The following is a 19,644-nucleotide window of genomic DNA, read 5'->3' on the forward strand; positions in this document are numbered from 1 at the left end:
TGACTGGCTGTATGAAGCCTTAGCCTTTATTTTCCATCTCTTCTCATTCCAACCTACATTCACAAGCAAGAAGTATTTGTGCTCCCAGAGGTACAAAGATCCGGGGCAGATCAGGACTTTGAGCAATTCCAAAAGACATGACTGCAGTATCACCAAGCAGGCACACATTACAGCAAAGCTGAACCTCTGGTTCACCTGGCAATGACATTTACTGAAATGCAACTCAAATTCCATTTAAAGGAAGGGGGTGACCAATTATTCTCCTACTGTCAATCTCCAAAGGACTGATATGGCATTTGCAAATCACCTTGGGGACTGCCATCTACATGTTAGACAAGCTGGATTCTCTGCCAACCTTTTCCCCGCCTTTCTTTCTTTTTAACTGTAAATACAATTTTTAAAATGTTTAGTGTAATACATCCCTCCCCTCCAGGATATTCTCAATACTGAAATATTCAGTCAAATCAACAACGGAATACAGAAAATGCGGTGGACTCTCCCTAGACGCATACATTCAGTTTCATAAAATTATTCAGCAGGCAACCATCTCAGGGAGGAAAAAGGCACCACCACCTGCATTAGACACGGAATTCAATTTTAAAAAGATAATAAAGACTTTCAGAATGTCTTCATGTGTCTCTTGGGCTATCAACATTTTGATGATGATAATCAAGAAAATAAAGTAACACGCCTTCCATACTTTACATACTTCCATTGATTGATTAAGGTCCTCAAATTCCTGAGGTGGAGAGAGCATTAATAGCCCCGTATACCAGGTAAGTAAAGGCAGAGGGAGCCAAAAGGCCTGATTTTCTGAAATGCTATGCATTCGTGGCTCTGACTGACTTCAACTGGATTCTATGGATGCCCAGCTCTTATGAAAATTGGGCTGAACAGGACCTGCTCAGGTCATACTGAAATCAGCACTAGAATCTGGAGGTCTTATTCCTAGTTCCTGGATGTAAGAATTAAGCCTTCCCAGAAACTGAGATCCTATATGTAAAAGTTCCTGGATGTAAGGAACTGGATGCGAGTTCCTGGATGTAAGAATTAAACTATGGGACCTCCCCAGAATTCTAGTTTAATTCTTACATCCAGGAACTAGGAATATGACTTTCTGAATTTCTAGATTCTGATGCTGATTCAGTATGACTTGAGCAGGTCCTCTTCGGCCCAATTTATATTTCTTTTTAAAAAAACTCTGACAAATCCATAAGTTAGCACGTACAAAACAGAAGGGTTTCTTAAGCTTGAAGGAGGAGTGGCATCTGCTGCCCGCCGATCAATTACCTGACAGCTTCATGAGAAAGTCCGACGCCATCTTGACAGAGATGTCCTGGCTGAATAATGCTGAGGCTGTATTGGCCACAAAGTCAGAGGAGTCTTTCAGCTTTCTGTTGTTGGCAGCTCTGTCGACAGTGCTAAGAGCAAAGGATGCAGCTGAGATGGCAGTGTCATCTTTGGGCTCTTCCTTTACTAATAAGGGTGGAACACCAGTACTGGCCTGCCCAGCCAGGTCAGGTGTTTTAGACACAGAAGCAGGTCCTATAAGCTCAGATCCTCCTTCCCTCTTCTGTGTAGGACAAGAGTCATTATTTAGCTGTGGTGACCCCTTGATCTCAGTTTCTGGGATTTCCTCCTTCACTTTGGATTCTGTCCTGAGGAAGTGCTGATGGCAACGCATGTGGAGTTTCAAGCTGAAGTGGCGGGAGGAGGTGAAAGGGCATAGCTGGCACTGGAAGGTCTCTCCCCTGTCCTGGTGTTGGTGAACCTGATTAAATGGTTAAGAACAAAAAACACCTACATTTAAGAAACAAGCTATACAAATATTGGAGATGTTTCACCCCTATGCCACACTGGCACACATTTTTATTAAGAAAATGAAATGAAAGGTTTGCCAGTTAGCTGACATGAAAGATGCTGAATAAAATCCATTATTAATAAAAATAGCATTATTGCATACAGAGGGCAAAGTATCTAAATCTCAAGGCCTGCTGAAAAATAAAATAGGACATTTTTCTGCATCATCAAAATTGGTAGCCCTTATGACCTGATCCTAACGTTCACCACTGCATAAAACTGACTCTTCCTATAGAAGAATAGCCTAATAGCCCTCTATAAACAGTGCAAACCTGGAAACATACTAATGTGAATAGCAACCCTTCTACTTAGTTTAAGTCCCATATGAATCCTCTATTAAAAGAAAAAAAATGGTTTCTGTTTATCTAAATTGCAACAACCGTTGTCAGTGGCTAACTTATTCTATCAGAAAATGAAAGATTTTATGGCAACAAATAAATATAATGAAACAGCCCATATTGTTGGTCAAGCACTACCTGGAAATATTTACCTTTTTGTTTTTTGTTTTGTTTTGTTTGGGCTTGGTTTGGTTTTTTGTTTGTATTGAACATCTTCAATGTGTTCTGGGCAGGAACTGTGCCTGCCTATACGTTTGCCTAGCACAGTGGGTCCCAAACAGGGACAGGCTGTGCACCATCAATTTAAAACAATACAACCTTAAGTACGACCAGCAAATTTTTCAGTTCAACCTTAAATACCACCAGCAATTTTCTGTCATATAAAGTAATTATAATAAATCTGTTAACACGTGGCACTGACAGGTTGGCTGTGTACCACAGATCCACTGGCCTAGTACATTGGGGGTCTCCCCCAATTACTGCCATTCAGAGCTACCTCACAAATATATGCATGTTTTATATAAAATGTGCATATATTGGGGGGGTATAGCATTATAGTATATATGTATGTGTATATATATCTACATATCTATATATATATATATCTATATCTATATAGCATTTAAGAAGGGGGTAACTAAGCCAAGCATAATGCCAGCAGGTGCAAAGCAAACTTGCCTATACAACTTCCTCAGTGCATTGTGATACAATTACCCAATATTAACCCTAGATATTCCTCGAGCAAAGATTGCCAGACATGTAAATTTGTTCTAGACCCCTGAGTGAATGTATGATCTGGATGAACTGGCACTAGGCTGAAATCAATACAATCATTTTCACTCAACTAGAGTGGTTGGAAGTTTTTCAACAAAACAGATTTTTGTTGAGAAATGGCTGTTCATTGAACCTGAAATGTTTTACCTAAAGCATCTGGGGTTCAATAACCATCATCAGGTCAAAGGCAGGGTTCTCATGTGACCCTGTCTCATTTCCTTATTGACCTTGGTACTTCCAGAGTGACGGAACGCAGCCAGCCAAGACTTTATAACTCACTGCTGTGAACATGGGAGTCTGAAAGTCCTGGGACCCCAAGTTCTAACTGGAGCTCAGTTCCCAACTCTGCAACAGCAGACTGGGAAGCTACAGCATTAACTGTGGTACCTCAGAGCCTGGTCTCCCTGCCACAGAGCCAGGACTGGGACCCTAGGAAGACCCAGGCTCTTAGAGTCTATCGCTAGGGACAGAAGCTACACATAAACTGGTTTAAGTGATCAGAAACTGGTTTAAACCTGTAACAAAACAGAAACTTAGTGCACATAAACCAGTTTTAAAATGGCTAAAACTGATTTAAGATAAACCTGGTTGAAAATGGTATCAGACTTAAGTGATTTGGGTTGAACCAGTTTATGGAACTTCTGTCCCAGACCCCTTCCTGGTTTAAGTTAAATCAGAGTCTTGCAGGATCCCAGCATTTTGCAACCCTGGGCTGTGCTGTCTGCTCCAGAGAGCAGGGTTGGCCCCACCTCTCTGCTCTCTAGCCAGAGCAGTGAGGGCTGGCTGACAAGTGGGGGGGGGGGATGCCTAGCTGGGGATGCAGCCCAGTCTTCAGGAATGGGGGAAAGGGCAGAGATGAAGGTTAAACACCCCTTCCCGTGCTCAAACTTACTGCTGGCTGCAATTGTGAACTACAAATCCCAGAGGCACCTGGAAGCAGGAAGAAGTGATGAGCAACCCTGCAGAGTCCTGATGCTTTAAGTCTGGACTGCAAATCCCAGAGACCTCTGGGGCAGCAGGAAGAGGAAGTGAACATACAGCCAGACAGCTGTGCTCTAGTGTCCCCTGGCTTCTGGCCTGAGTGTTTACTTCTGTTTCAATTCAATCTGTGCATCTTAGGCTAACCTTCAAAGACTGAATCGATTCAGCCTCAGGCTTTCTGACTATCTGTACTTAGCCTATGGCTCCAGGATAGCTCACCATGCAGATTTCCCTCACAGCATATTTCATTTTGGAAACACTGTATTTTGTTGTTTCCACAATAAAACTTTTTCAGAATCTCCTGTTCATGAGAAATTGTTTTTAAAAACTTGGTTTCAGTCTGGTCAAATGAAAACCATATGCATATTATAAAAAATATATGCAAATCTCTTGTGAACCAGAAATCTTGTATTTCAACCAGATTTACCAGTGATCTAAACAGGATCTGATTTAAGGCTGGCAGAGATGAGTGGTTAGTGAGCCAAACATCTCGCTCCTGTTCTATACCGCTCTGCACTCAGTAAAACTGCATTTCATTGATGCTGCTCTGATTTACAGAGCAGCAGTACCCAAAAGTTGCAAAGTTTAGGTGGTACTCAGAGAGTCAGAGGGAATCTCAGCAGAACATAATTTAGAGAACAACATTCTTAACATGATACAAATGTGCTGTTTACAAAACAAGTAAACTTTATGCAAGCGTGCCAAACTCATCCAGACCAAGGCCCAAAGTGTGGTGTGGTATTAATCTGTGGGCCACATCAGACCCACAGACCAGCTCCACATTTTGGATCTGGAGCTGTGCTGCCAGCACTAGGTTGTGCAGTATGGAGCCCCATGGAGCCCCAGAGCAACTGTGCATATAGCACAGCCCCAGAGCAGCACACAGCCTCTCTGGAGCTGAGAGGTTCACAGCAGCTGCTTTCCACTCCGGGACACGAGCTGGAACGGGCACCCCATGCACCACACAGGGCAATCCGGCACAACACGTGGCATGTGGGTCACTCTGAGACCGATGGGCAGCACCAGTGGCCAGGTTATATGGCTTCAGAGGATGGATCCAGCCCACTGGCCATATGTTTGACACCCCTGCTTTAAGTTATTGATTTGGATTGTGCTAGCACTGGTGACAGAAGATGAATGTCTGTTCTGGTGTATGTTTGGGGGGATTGATTATGTTTCTGAAAGTTAAATCTATTACTTTATGAGTTGGATTCATTAATATTTTTTTTAAATGGCAACAAATGAAAAATTAAAGACCACTGCTGAAGCCCAGCTTTTACATCATCCAGAGTCAGTTTTAAATCTCAACCACAGTAGAATAATGTGATATACTATAGATAGGAAAAAATATAATGAAAGTGCTGTAAACACTACTGAAAATATTGTGGAATGTGATTTTTCCTTTTTGAGGGGTGCAGAGATGAGCTAAAGGTTGCAAGCACTATTACTACAGTAACTTTATCTCATATACACACTGAGATCCATATGTTAGGCTATATCTTTAGGATCCCCAAGAATCAGTCTCTCCCCACCCTCTTTTTAACAAATTCTTCTGGAGGCTCCATGTCACAGCCATGAATATGATTTCTTTTGAAGCCACTCAAAGCCATGGTCTCAGTCAGGTGACAAAGTCTTTATGACAGCTCAGCTTCCTTTCGAAGGGCTCAGCAGGCCACCTTTGAAGAATGCTGATGAAAAGAGAGAGCAGATCTCTGTGACTTGGATTTCCCTTCTCAGAGGTCACAGCAGCAACATCACCCAGGCTGCCAGGGCCTGCTTTGTCTTAAAACAAAACGCACTCTACATTACACTTTTGCAGATGTACAAAAGGAATTTCATGAAGGAGAAAAAAGGAGAACTTCCTGCCAACTGAATTTTAAAAAGAGAATTTGGAAGGTATTATACCACAATTCAAGGGCGCAAGATTAAATCATAAGACATTATTAAAACAGCGTCATGCCCAGGTGTTAGTTTTTAGAGCACTGCATATAAGCTGCTTCTAGCAGTACTTTTAAAATTCCAATAAATAATAACTGGCTTAAAATATAAATACTAATAGAAAAAGAAAATTATGATTTTCCTTAAAAGAGATTTTAACTGTCATTCACATCCTAGGTCCTGGACAGCAGCAAAGAGTTATAGAAATTGGTTTACTATAGGCAATAGCTACTTGCAGATGCTTCACAGGGGAAAAAAAGCAAGGAACCCTTTAACAGACAGTTCTAGGATAACTATTCCATACAAGTTTCCTCCTAATACCTATCAACAATTGGCTGATCTACCCACAGGTGCATGAGAGTTTATACATTTTGTATTCTATTTAATGTACTGTGGATATCGTCCACAATTTCCTAAATTTTGTTTTAATCTTGGTCTTAAAAATATTATGTAGTAAAATATTGGCTGTAGCCTTTTTGGCTGTAGCCTCAATCCCACAAGCACTTTTACATATGCTTAATGTGAAGCATGAAAGGCACAGAAATTTAAATGTGTGTGTGTATTACCAGAATTAGAGGGTAACTACATACATTTCAAACTTACTTTGTTTTTAGTGTTTTTTGTAGTTGTACTACACAAGAGAATAAAAAGTTTAGATTATTTTCTCTGACATGTATTTATTATTTTGGTCTCCCCTCAGCTCCAGACCAAGCAGTCCCACTTTTTTCAGCTTCTCTTTTCTTGCCATACTGCTAATAAATTGTCGCTCATTTATAATCCTTACTAGATGCAGAATGACCAAAATTGAGCACAATATACAAAACTGAGCCTCCTGTTTACATAATGCCATTGTAATATTTCCAATATGATTTTAAGAGGTATTTAAATATGTAATTTGCATTTTAACCACTGCTGTACACTGAGGACAGGTTTCACTGAGCTGTTTACAGTGACATTCAGGTATTTTCCCTGAATGGTTACAATTTGTTGTCTTAAATGCAGCTACAAGCATGATTAACTCAAACTGTTTCCAATATGCACTACCACATATTTGCCAACAATTTCACTTGCTACCATGCTGATCAATCCCCTACCTTTGTTTGGTCCTTTTGAGGTTCTTCTCAATCTTATCTAGTCTTGACTTAAATAACTTTGTGTCACCTGTAGTTTTTCCATAGATCATGACTAAATCTATAAAAACAACCCCTGCCCTAGTTTGGAGCACACTTCTGTTAACCTTTTGTCATGCTTAAAATTGATAATTTATTCCTACCCTTTGTTTTACTGTCTCTTGGTAACTTCCTAATCTTTGATAGTACTTCACTCCTCTCTTTACAACTACTTAATTTTCTTGACAGCCTCTTAGTGAGTGACTTTGCCAAAGGGTTTTTTAAAGGCCAAATAAATTATCTCAGTTGAATGTCCTTTATCCATTATTTTGTTGACATGCTCAATGTATTCTAGTAGATGCGAGCATGATATTCTTTTACAGAACCAGTGCCTTCCAATCATACCACACCAATTCAGGTGTTTAGTAATTCTATGTTTTGTCATTTCAATTAATTTATCTGGTATTATCTGGGATTTGCAAAGTCAGCCCTTAGTGCCTTTTCTTTACAAAGAGAAATTCAAGATTTGCCACTAGCTGACTTACATGAGAAAAGGTATTTTTCTAAGGGTAGGAACCTTCCTCCAAGTGTGTTAAACTTATTTAACATAAGAGGTACAATGAGCAATTAATTCAGCAAGAGTTACTTTTGAACAAATACCTCCATGTTTCTTAAGACTAAGCAAAGACTATTGTAGCAGGGCACTAGGGTGCCTGCTACTGAATAGTAGTAAATAGGCTCAGCTGCCATTCACCAGGGCAGCAGGTGGGAGTTGCTATGGCAACTGACTGGGTCAGCTGACCGCCAGGGGGCAGGGCCTGGCCTTTATAAACAGAGAAGGCTAAGGCCAGAGTCAGTTCCTCTGCTGGCAGCCTAAGAGGCAGAGCAGAGCACCTGCTTGACAGTACTGGGTGGAAGAAACCTTGATAACAAGGAGATATGTGAGAGGGAGCCAGGTTGGCTTGGAAGTTGTGTTATAACCCAGGAGAGGGAGATTTTGATTTTGGTTACTGTTACGAACTGGAGGACTGGGTGAGGCTGTAGGGGTGGAGGAGGCCTCAAGGGAGCTCCCTGGTAGAAGGGGGGACTTTCTAGCACCACAGAGGGTGCCGCATTTTGGGGGTGTCCTGACCTCAGCCCAGTGTGGGCAGCTTTGGGAAGAGCTTGGTGTAGGCAGAAGCCCAGTGGGCGTAGAACCCTAGAAGGGATCTGGGGCCAGGTAAGGCTGCGGCTGCCTGAGCCCTGACCGTGGCGAGTGGGAGAAACGTGAGCAAGGGCCCCAGTGCGGGCAGGGAGCGCGAGCCTATTAAGCAGGCCCCGGGAAGGGGGCGAGCCTATAGAGGCAAGGCCCAGAGTGGGCGGTGGTAGAAGGGCAAGGCCCTGGCGTGGGTTACGAGAACACGAGAGATGGGCCGCAGGAGAAGTGAGGGGGCACCCGTGAGGGCGCAGCTCCGGTACAGTAAGATCCCATGCCAAGGAGGGCAGGAAGGCAGCCTCCCATTAATGATATACCAACAAGACGTGGCGGGTGAGATAGAGGGTGCATTCAAGACCCAATTTGGTGGGGTAGGTAGGGGTGCTAGGGGAGGTCACGGCACCCCTAAAGGCCCCTCCTGCCACAACTATTCTCCTCCTCTGCTGTGCTCTAGAACTGTTTAATTGTAGATGCTGAAGTTCCTTGTCTTAACCTTGTCTCAGTGTGAAAACTGACCAGTTTAAAAGCAGACGTTTGAAGTTGCTGACTTTAACTACTGACTAGATGCAATTGTCTCCCTGATTACTCTCCACATCATGTATTCAGCACCCTTTTCCTAATCTGGAGGCTGGTTATATACGTAACTCTATTAATATATTTGTATCCCTAGGACATAAGATTTTTAGTCATGCACGGCATGTCCAGACATGCAGGTATTTCCAGCACTGATAACTTGCAGCGTGGCAGAATGGGTTTGACACCGTGATAAACACACACTAGAAAAAAGCAGTGTGGTACACACGGCAGTGTGTGCTGCACAGAACTGGAGCCTGTGCAGCCAGATCCATAGTCTGGCTGCTGGCCAGGCTCCCTGAGGCTGGATTGCCACTACTGGACCCCTGGGAGGCCCCCAGGACCCCAAGTAAGCCTGCTGGGGCCAGCCCAGGTACTGGCCCCAACCTCCCCTACTCTACCTGCTACACACCAGAGCACACATGCATGGATGTTTCCTGGGGGCAAGCAACAGCAGCACAACTATGTGCTATTGCTATTTGTCCCTGGGGAAATGGATGTGCAAGCTCATCTAGACACATCCACAGAGCCTACTGTTTGGTCCCCTTAGCACAACCACAGACACAATTGATTCAATGGTGAAAGTAATGCTACCCCTTCCCCCACCTCCACAGCCTGATCTGCCTTTTCTGTTTAGTTTACACAATCATCTCTTTGATTTCTGCCGTTTCATCATGCTGCAACAATATCCTCTATGTTAAGATCCTCTTCCACTACCAGGCAATCTAGTTAACCTATTTCTACTTCAAGCTTCTTCTTTTGCAAGATATAAAACTATAACTATAAATGTCTCTATATTATACAGTACATACTTACTTACAAAAATTTTGGTCCAAATTATGTTTTTTAGTACTTAGGCTGACACCCTGTTTCTTTTCTGGCATGAAGCTCTGTGATCTTGGCCTGTTTCTCCACAAGGAACATGGAGAGCTGGAGCAAGAAGCTGTGTGGTAGTGACTGCATACCCCTGAGATACTACAGGGCCAGAAGCTGACTGATGGATGCCTACAGCACTGCTCTGAAGTGAATTTCATCCACAGTAGCCTAGAAGGGGAAACTGAAAAGGCTGAGACATCCTTCCCAAATAATCACTTTTCTGATCCTTCTAAAATAATATTGTTTTTCTAATCTTCAAAAAGTGTATATGCATCGAGATAACTGTGGCCCCTTCTACATATTATATCTATTGTGCAAGTACCTTGTTAATTTCACAATACATTTAGACTGGCTACACCTGCAAATTAACTATGGCAAATTAAAAGAGGTCCAACCAGAGATAAAGTTATTGCTTAAAAATATGTAATAATTTTATAGCTGGTTTCTAGCTAACTTTAATTTGCATGTGTAGGCAGTCGGCAGCTGGGAGAATGCAGCTGCTGGGGACCACAACACACCCTTGAGGCTAGGAGGTGGCAGGGGCTGTGATCTCCCAGCTGCAGGGTGCTCCACACACCCCAGGTGCTGAGAGATCGCAGCAGCACCCTGTGGCTGATGGGCCCAGGTGCACCACACAAAGAGCCAGGGCTAAGAGATTTTCAGTTGACAGGACTCTGTCCCAGCTAGGCCTCTCAGCCCTTGCTGCACGTGATTCCTGTGGATGGGAGTCTCCTCAGCAGAGGGACCTCCCAGTCATGGGAGACTGCTTCTTGCTAATGCAGGGGGAGCCCATAATTGGGCTCCCCCTGCCACAGCAATAAGGTGCAATGGGATCTAATGCACAATCCCACAATCACGCTTCCTGCCATGCACATGTGATCCTATAGCATCTTTACCTGAACATGTAGAGAAGACCTGTAGGAAAGGTCTCAGGAACTATTTTCTTTGCTCTTTGCCTCTCTATTTTGCTTAACATCAGTTTCAATGCTTAGAACACCTGTTGAAACCATGCTGTGATCTCCAAAATACATCTGAGATGAGAGCAACTGCAACCACACCTGACAGACTTTCCAAGGACGCAAGACCAAAAGGTAAGGACTGACATTTGGGCTTATGCAGATGCTATGGTTGTTGTCCCCATCACAGGCCAATAAAACAACTATGTTCAGTTATAAATTCTGTACTGCATCTATTTTAGGTTTCCCTAACAACCGAAATATCATACAGCAATTAAAGATAACATTCTGTGCCTGAAATGGCAGTATCCTCTCAATCCCCCATTCCTGTAACATGCATGCAAGGGTGCTTTCCTTCTCGTCTTTCACGTCCACACCTCCTGTTGTGAGTGGTTCTAGGAAAGGACCTCTACTGGTTGAAGTGCTGTCAAAAAAGTTTGTATAGATGTGAACATGATTAGCTCGGAATGAGTCCATTATTCTGTCTAGTAAGGTGTTCCTTACCTGGAGACAAGACACCAAAAATATTTTCAGTGACCATGACCTGGTCTAATTAGCATGTTCTAATTGACATAAAGGTATTAGAAACTGTTTTTTCTACTGCATAAAATGGAAAACAGGAAAAAAGAAGCAATCCCAATATGAAATCCTATAATCATTCACAGAAAGCAAAACTCAGAATTTCTAAGTACTGTGTGGATCTGGAAAAGACCTACAACATATACAGTTCTACAGAGGGGTGCAGATACTGCAGCTCTGGGCTGGTTAGTCCCAAATGTCATGAGAAAAAACTGCTTGGATTCTGAAGACAAGCATAATAGGACAAATGCCCTGAAAGAAGTAACATCTGTCATCCTGTTCAGCTGAACATAAAACTGAGGTCCCTTCTACATATTACACGCATTATGCAATTAACCAATTACTTGCACAATTAATTTAGACTGGCTACACATGCAAATTAACTATCATGCCATAAAAAGGTCCAACCAGCTATAAAGGTAGAGCTGAAAAATGAGTGATAATTTTATAGCTGGTCTCTCTCCTTTTAATTTGTTCCTATAGCAGGGTCCCCCCCCAGCGGCTGGGAACCCTGTCAGCTGATGGGGCTCCCAGCCTCAGGGGTGCGCCAAGTGCTGCCAGAGCTGTGAGTCCCACACTTGAGGGGATTCTCAGCCGCAGCAGCACCCCACAGCGGTCAGGAAGAAAAGCCCCACAGGTCCTGGGGCTTAGTGCCTCCGCCTCACACATTAGCAAGGCTAAGAGTCCTGCAGCTACAGATCTGGCTCCCCTATACCAGCAATAAGGCAGGATAGGATCTGAGGCTGGATCCCACAATCACGTGTGGCATGGCAGGAGGTGTTATTGTGTGGCTCACATACTAGATACTATCATATCTTTACCAACATGTGTTGGGTCTGGATTTAGGTGGAATCCTGTCTGAGCAGATAGTATAGCCTGATAAACAGACCTATTCCAGTACAGCATTCTACAGCGAGTCCTTTGTTTTGTGAAACCACACTTCCCCAGAGATAATACACAATCTTATCTGCAGCCACTGTAAATTGATTGGGTGTGGCAAGTAAAAACAGTCTGTGTAGGTAAATTCCCTCTTTACCCACAAAAAGCTAAATAGTGCCATTAAATCTCTAAATGATGATGAGAACCCATACTGCCTCTCCAATTAACAACTTCTGTTTTACCGTAAGACCTCTGATTAGTCTATTTCTTTAGGCTTTCCCATATTCTGTTGTGAACACACTTTTGTTTTTAGGAAGCAATTTTTATAAAGTATTTCCTTCAAATCTCTGTATGCTGTGGATTTAGAATAGCCTACTGAATCCTACTCATACTTCTATGCATTTGTATACGCAGTGTCAACCACAGCCCCCAACATGCTCCATCATGACCTGTGAGACTAAACTGTGTCAAGTGCCAAGACTTGCAGCCTGCATGCCCCACCTCCATGGTAAGGATGTGGCTTGCTGGAATCTGCTAGTTTATTTTATTGATTCATATATAAAATCTCTTTTTTATAAGTGACTCTGGGTTTATGAATAGTTTTATGGATTTTTTTTTAAACTGTGCCAAATCAGTTAACCACTTTGAAACATGGTGAAGATGCACTTCATCCCACAAACCAGGAATAAATTTAACACTAATAGTTCTTTCACCCTTTCACTCAGACCAAAGACTGAAAATACTCATGTGCTATTATTTCACATTTGCATTCAGACTGTTTAATCAAATGAGAATCAAATGATCGTGTTGAGAGCTATCCACTGAGAACAGTTGTGAATCACCAGAGGTTTAAATTTGGAGATGCTCTTCTATTGTGTGCCAGTGCATCTCACTGTTACAGTGAAAGAGAAAAAAGATAAAGGTTTGCAGGTACGTAGTATCTGAATCACAAAAGATCAATATCAACACCCTGAATTGCACCAAGAAACAAACAGACCTCACGCACATGTTGATCTGAAGGGGTGAAAGAGTAAAACTTTAGGAACCACATACGGGCACACTTTTAGAGCAGATGGGAATTTACCAAACCCCCACCACTGAGGACATCATGGACTAAAGAAATGTGATGTCAAAGTAGCAACATGCAAACACCCGTTATATAATTTAAACACATTAATGTTACCAAGTAACATGCAAAATTTTATTGCCTTTGGGGCAGAAGAGTGTATGTGTGTGTGCTTTGAGGGTTTGCAGGATTTTGAGGGATTTTAGAGGATTTGAACAAACAGCTACCACACACCAGTGTAGAATTGTTCTGAATTACAGACTTGTGCTGAAATCATTTTAAAACAGTATCCCCTATAAGGCCTGCAGTTCTTATCTGTGATATGAGGTGAAATTTCTCACAAGTTAGTGTCTGTCTGTATCACAAAGGTAATAGCTAGTATTAATACAGAAAAGGGTCAGCTGTTATTCTTATCGCACTATTAGGATGAGACATGGCTTATAAGGTGTTAGCAGACATGCATTGTTTCTGTTTACAAATAGCTTGAATTGATTAAACCTCAGTTCTTCACACAGAGCAGAACAATTAAAAATAGTCTTTGGTGCTGTCAGACATTCTTGGGGACTGCTCTACATAATTAAATCTTTGGTACCTTTTTTTATGATGAAAATCTTTGTTGAAAGATGAAACGTTACACAGGGCAGTGCAATGTTTTAATAGAACTTACAAAGGAGGTTTTAAAAAAAAATAAAATTTTAGATGTGGAATAATATCCCAAGGATATATAACCAATACTTTATTGAAGGCCTCCCTCAAATTCCTTGAGTTAGAAGGTTAGCAATAGTGGATGAGTTAACACAGGTCTTTAAGTCCATCCATTTCATGGCATGGAAATATTTTCTTAAATTCTATCTAGTCCTTTGCCCAGTCTAATTATTGCTACCAACATTATACCCACATCTCTTGGAAGGTTATGCAACAATCTAACCGTATGCTCTGCAATTTGATCTGTGGTCTACCAGTAATCCAACGGGCTACTAGAAGTTGGGAAGAAGGGCATGCCACAGAATTTGGAGTCCCTGGAGCCCAATGGAAATGGCCATTGACAGCAACCCCCTGGGTCCAGGCTGCTAGCTCAACACAGTCCCATGCTGCCACACCCCCCCAGACCCATGCTGCTACTGTGTTCCACATGCCCCTGGATCTGCACTGCCACCCAAAAATGGCCCCACACTGCTACCCAAATTGGATCTGTGGATCCAGCCTGGGAGAAGCCCCTGCAGTCTGTATCTGGCATGGTACCTGCAGTGAATTTGACACCCCTGATGTACCAGATTCCAATTTCAGAAAACTAACATTACCCCTATAAAACTTGTATGTTCTGGGGCATAAACACACAGCATAAAAGAACTCTGGTCCTTCTCTGTTTCTGATTTCTCTGCAGCAGTGTTCTGACAGACGGGGAGCTGCTGTGATGAGTTACAAATACTGTAGGTTCTAAGTATTTCTGATTGTTGTAAGGTGGTTTGATTCAAGACAAATGGAGTTAATTCATGAAGATGCTGACTATACATAGACAAAACAGAGTCAGAGAACCATCCATCTGCCAGTACTTAAGAGACAATATATGTGCCATTCATTGCCTTTAATGTCTTATATCTGGACCCCCCCCTACCCACACTGAGTTTATCAGACTGGCCTGCAAAGAGAAAGGTCCCAACTCGCAAACACAAAAAAACTAGAAGGCAATAGAAAATATCACCAGGAAATAGATAAACTGCAGCAGGGAACAAATGCGGATAAGTTGTCTGGGGATCAAAAAACCGGGTTCTTGCCTAGGGCCTACACCATGGAGTGCCAGGTCTTAGGTAATACAGACCTGTTACAGACTGTGTGTTATTCAAAACCGCCCCCCAAAGTCCCACCCCCTCCTTCAAAAAACAAAACCCCTTTTTCTCTTTGCTCATATGCTTTTGCTCCTAGCATTAGAAGTGAAAACATACTTCTGCCTGAAGAGGTTGAACTGCACTTACTGTTGGTCACAGGCTCCTGAAAGGAAGAACTGCATGTCCTCAACCCAGGCAGACCTGATGGAGTAAGACCTAATGAGCAATGCACCTGGTACAGTGGCCCAGGAGCCACTCTAAAAATACGAAGTCCATCCTGTAAGATCTAAAGGCATGACACTTGAGACATGATGGAGTAAACTCAGAATGGTGAGACATGATGGAGTAAACTCAGAATGGTCAGGGATGGGTTCTGCTAGCCTTGCCTACGTGAAGTGTAAACCACAATGACTCAACTGAAGTCAATGGCTACAGACATACCCTTTATAGCAGCAGGGGCCAACTTTCTTGGCAGGTGTGCCACTCCAAACCCCTTCCTCTTCCTGATCTGCTGCTCTGCTTTCTACTCTGTGCTCCCTGCTGGATCTCATGCTCAGTCTTTTGCTCCCTGCCTATCTTCTGCTGTGCTGCTTGCCCCCTCATTGATCTGCCAGTGGCTGTCCATGCCATCCCTTGTGCCACAAGCTGGCCACCCCTGCTATCTAGAAAGTGACACCTATCACCCTACATTCTATTAAGCCTACTGGAGATACTACTTAAAATTGTTTGCTTTTGCCAATTTAACATATACATAAAATTTACTTCAGGTAGTACAGGCCTCAAATAGTGAGTATTGTTCCAAAAAGAAGTAACACTTTTTCACACACACCCCTCTCCGAAGTTAATAGAAATATTTTTTTAAAATATTTCACTGAAGTGCCTGCAACCCTAACTTTACCATATGTGCTCAACCAGGGCAGGCAAAAAGTAAAACGGAGTCTACTTTCACTGTCCAAACTGTATAAAATTGCAGAAGGAATTTTTAAAATCTAACTTTAATATTTTATATTTTATGCTTTCATTTTTAATCACAAGATGGTTTAGTAGCACAGGTAAGAAAATAATATCCCTTCCCCCCTCCCCGCCCTGCCCTTAAGTATTACTTTTAGTCAGACACATTCTTTTTTCTATTTGTTTAGTTGTTGACACAGTCTATTCCTTGATAGTGAACAGATCCCTTACCTTCATGTGTGATTTGAGATTGTCCTTGCGTGCACAGCGGAAGGGACAGAGTGGGCACTGGTGACTCTTTAAACCTGTGTGAATCACCATATGTCGTTTCCAGTAACTCTTCCTCTTTATAACCAAGCCACAGATTGGACACTGAAAAGGTTTTCCTCCTTCTTCTTCTGAAGCTTAGCAGAAGGGGAGAAAAAAAAAGAGAAGAGCTTTTAAAGCCATGAGTAGAATACTTTCTTCTTGTAAACGTACCCACATATCATTTTTAAATTTAAGTATCTCATCTGCAAAGAGACAGCAATGGTTAAAGAATAATGCTCATCAACATATTTCAGTTATTCTCCTGACATATCCCCATTGACCTAAGCTCATCCTTGAAAGTCAGATTTGTTTATAAAGTTGAAGTCTTAAATAGCCTTTGGATAGCCAGTAGGAGATGCTATTCTGTCTCATTTGGCTACAACGCTTCATATTATCTGGTTGAACCAAGATGGACTTTTCTCATAAACATTGTTCTGAGGTCAAAACTTCCTATCCACTGTCAACTGAATGTGGGCATACATGCGTAACTCTTGGCTTACAAATTCAAAATTCACACAGCCCTGCATTTGATGGATAAATGAAAAAAATATTAAATATAGAATAATTCATAGCTCTTAGCTGAAAACCATGCTGGTGCCATTAATGATATTCAACTCCAGTAGCGAGCAACTTCAGAGTCCCTGCTGTTGAACTTGTTTAGTTATGGCTTTAGCAGATGCCGCTGCCATTTCAGCCATCAGGAGGTCTTAGGGTCATGGGTTTTCTCTTCTTCTTTTCTATTCCTCTGTTGCTAGCACATTAAATCTATGCCCTCCTAGACATTTGGCCTCTGTTTTGCACAGCACTGCCCAAAATAGGAGGAAATGCAACCAAGGCGAGGAAGAAGATTTTTGTATTTGTCAGTAAATATAGTTTATCTTCTAAGTACAGAGTAACAACCAGGCTAAGAGGAAAAGAGATAGTTAACTGTATTAAGTCAGAAGCAAAGTATCTGACATCTCCCTACAAATGCCTCTGCCCATTATGAGAAAATCTGTAGTGTTATCATGGAACTAGAAGTAATTTTTGAGGGCTGAAATGGAAATTGATTGTTTTTGAATATCCAGAAGCCAGTACTGTTTATCCTGCTATTGGAAATTACTTACAGCATATTTCAGTTCATTACTAGCAGCTATTTTCTACCTGCAAGAATTAAGCATATGTCAACTCCTCGTATGATTGGGAACCAACTGACAAAACCTTCAGAAAGATGGTGTAAAATCCTGCAGTATCATTCCTATACCCAGGTAGGAGACAAAAACAATTCATCTGATTAGATGGTCCTTACTGGCCTAACCAACAAGCCTTAAAGTATATTTTCAATGCATGTGTTTTGCAGGTTCTGAAATTCTACTCGTGATGTTTTCTATCACACTAAATATATTATCAAATTGTTCCCTCATTGCATCTCTGCAGAGTCAGCAGAAACCAATGCAAGAATTGCTAGTGTTTCACTTCTTTAATGTCTTTACTTATTTCTTCATAAAAGGTAAACGGCAAACTATAAGAATATACATTCATAGCATTTTATCCATCAATTCTCTTCCCTCTATCATCCCCTCTTTGTCAGCCACTGATTATCCACAGGAATCCAGAAAATGTTCTATTTTGTTTTTATCATCTATTTTCTACCCTTTTAACAATACATACATTGATAAAAAGGGTAGTTCAACAGCAGTTACTCATATCATTGTTGGCAAAAAAATCCAATTGCAAGAGGACTGATAATGGCAAATCCTAATATACAGGAATTATGATTAAAAAAGGAGTCAGAAACCCATCTGAGCCTAGAGGCACACCAGTTTCTGCATGCCAGTTTCTGTAGCCAATGGCACAAGAGAATGTGGTGTGGTTCAGACTTCCCGCCTGAATGGCCAGGTACCATTTATAGGTAGGCCAACTGGGGGTGGCCCAGCCTAGACAAACTCAGGGCTGTAGAGGTGACTTATAACCACTCTGCCTTTGAGCCCCTTTGGGATTTCAGTAACTGAGCAGGGATCCTGGTTTTCTCTGATAAAAAAAAAAACAACTCCAAATTTTGGATTAAAAAACGTAACCCAAAACACATATTTTTCTATTATTAAAATGGAACACCACTATATTTATATCTGTCTACAGATATATAGATATAGATAGATGTATTTCTATCTATATATAGATACCTATATCTATATATCTAGATAGATATTGATATAGATATATAAAATCTATATAAAATTGGGGATTATATAGAGAGAGAAAGATCCATATATAGATATAGATCTATATTGATATATATATATAATCCCCAATTTTCAGTGGTGTTCCATTTTAATAATGGAAAAATATGGATTTTTGTTACTTTTTTAATCCGAAATTTGGAGATTTTTTTTTTTAAATGAGAGAAAACCAGGATCCCTGCTCAGTTACTTAAATCCCAAAGGGCCTCAATGGCAGAGTGGTTATAAGTCAACTCTACAGCCCTGAGTTTGTGCCATGCTCTAGGCTGGGCCACCCCTAGTTGACCTACCTGTAAACGGTACCTGGCCATTCAGGCGGGACGTCCGAGTCACACCACATTCTCTTGTGCCACTGGCTGCAGAAACTGGTTTGCCTCTTTTATATATATTTTAGTGAGCTTTCATTTTAATCATGGAAAAATGTGGACTTTGGGTTACTTTTTTTTAATCCAAAAATTGGGGATACTTTTTTTTTTTTAATCAGAGGAAACCAGGATCCCTGCTGATGACAAGAATGCAGCCATCTCTGAAATGGAACGTGAGAGCCCTCTCTAACGTTACATAATGACTTGGCACAAGAAACAAAGACTATGGGACCTGAGTCTCCTCCAATTTATACTGAACTCTATTCTGCACTTAAGTAAAAATTAGGAACAAGTCCAATGAGTTCAACAGCAGTACACAACTGAGGAGAAATTAGACTCCATGTATCTACATGAAACTTTGGCCAGGATGCTGGAAGAACTGTAGGCAAGACGTTATGACTCAGAATGTAGTGAGGATGTAAGGACAGACATCAATATTCTTCCAGAAACAGACTTGAATCAAACACTCTAGCACTCCATTTCACATTTCATCTGAAAGGCAGCACCACCAGCCTTCAGATGTCTCATTACACCCTGCCAACACAGTGATTTTTGGGGATGCCACTTACTTCTCTTCTGCACCAGCTTGCTCTTTTATCAGTCATATCCCATTCATGTAATTGTCAGGCCTGACCAAAGTTAGCGTGAGAGATCGGGCAAGATTGCAGCCTGGGTATATTCAAACAAACAAATTATAGAGAGTTAAGAGGAGAGGGGAATTACTGTGCATCAGCTACTCTGCAGTAAGTATCCACGGGCCTGCTTTGACCTCATGATAAGTGAAAGCTAAATAAGGGCAGCTTAGTCTTCAGTGAAACAGGGTTAAGTTGCCACAATTAAGCTTTCACTT

At 41.7% G+C, this 19,644-nt stretch overlaps 1 protein-coding gene across 6 annotated transcripts in view; it reads right to left on the reverse strand.

The window, feature by feature from the left end:
* Window positions 1-19,644, reverse strand: part of ZNF827 (zinc finger protein 827) — a 152,797-nt gene that overhangs the window by 95,867 nt on the left and 37,286 nt on the right. For 5 of the 6 annotated variants that reach the window (XR_016440763.1, XM_090036342.1, XM_090036341.1 and 2 more), the window contains exons 3-4: window positions 16,133-16,305; window positions 1,291-1,771 (exon numbers count right to left, since the gene is read on the reverse strand). Coding sequence is in view for 5 of the 6 variants with exons in the window: in XM_090036342.1 (XP_089892468.1) it covers window positions 1,291-1,771; window positions 16,133-16,305 (654 nt within the window). In the remaining variant the exon portion in view is untranslated. The remainder of the gene's footprint in view (window positions 1-1,290; window positions 1,772-16,132; window positions 16,306-19,644) is intronic. The other variant, XM_090036343.1, reaches the window with a different exon arrangement.

Source organism: Crocodylus siamensis, chromosome 2, assembly GCF_052110815.1.
Source record: "Crocodylus siamensis isolate JL-2025a chromosome 2, ASM5211081v1, whole genome shotgun sequence".
Lineage (NCBI taxonomy): Eukaryota > Metazoa > Chordata > Crocodylia > Crocodylidae > Crocodylus > Crocodylus siamensis.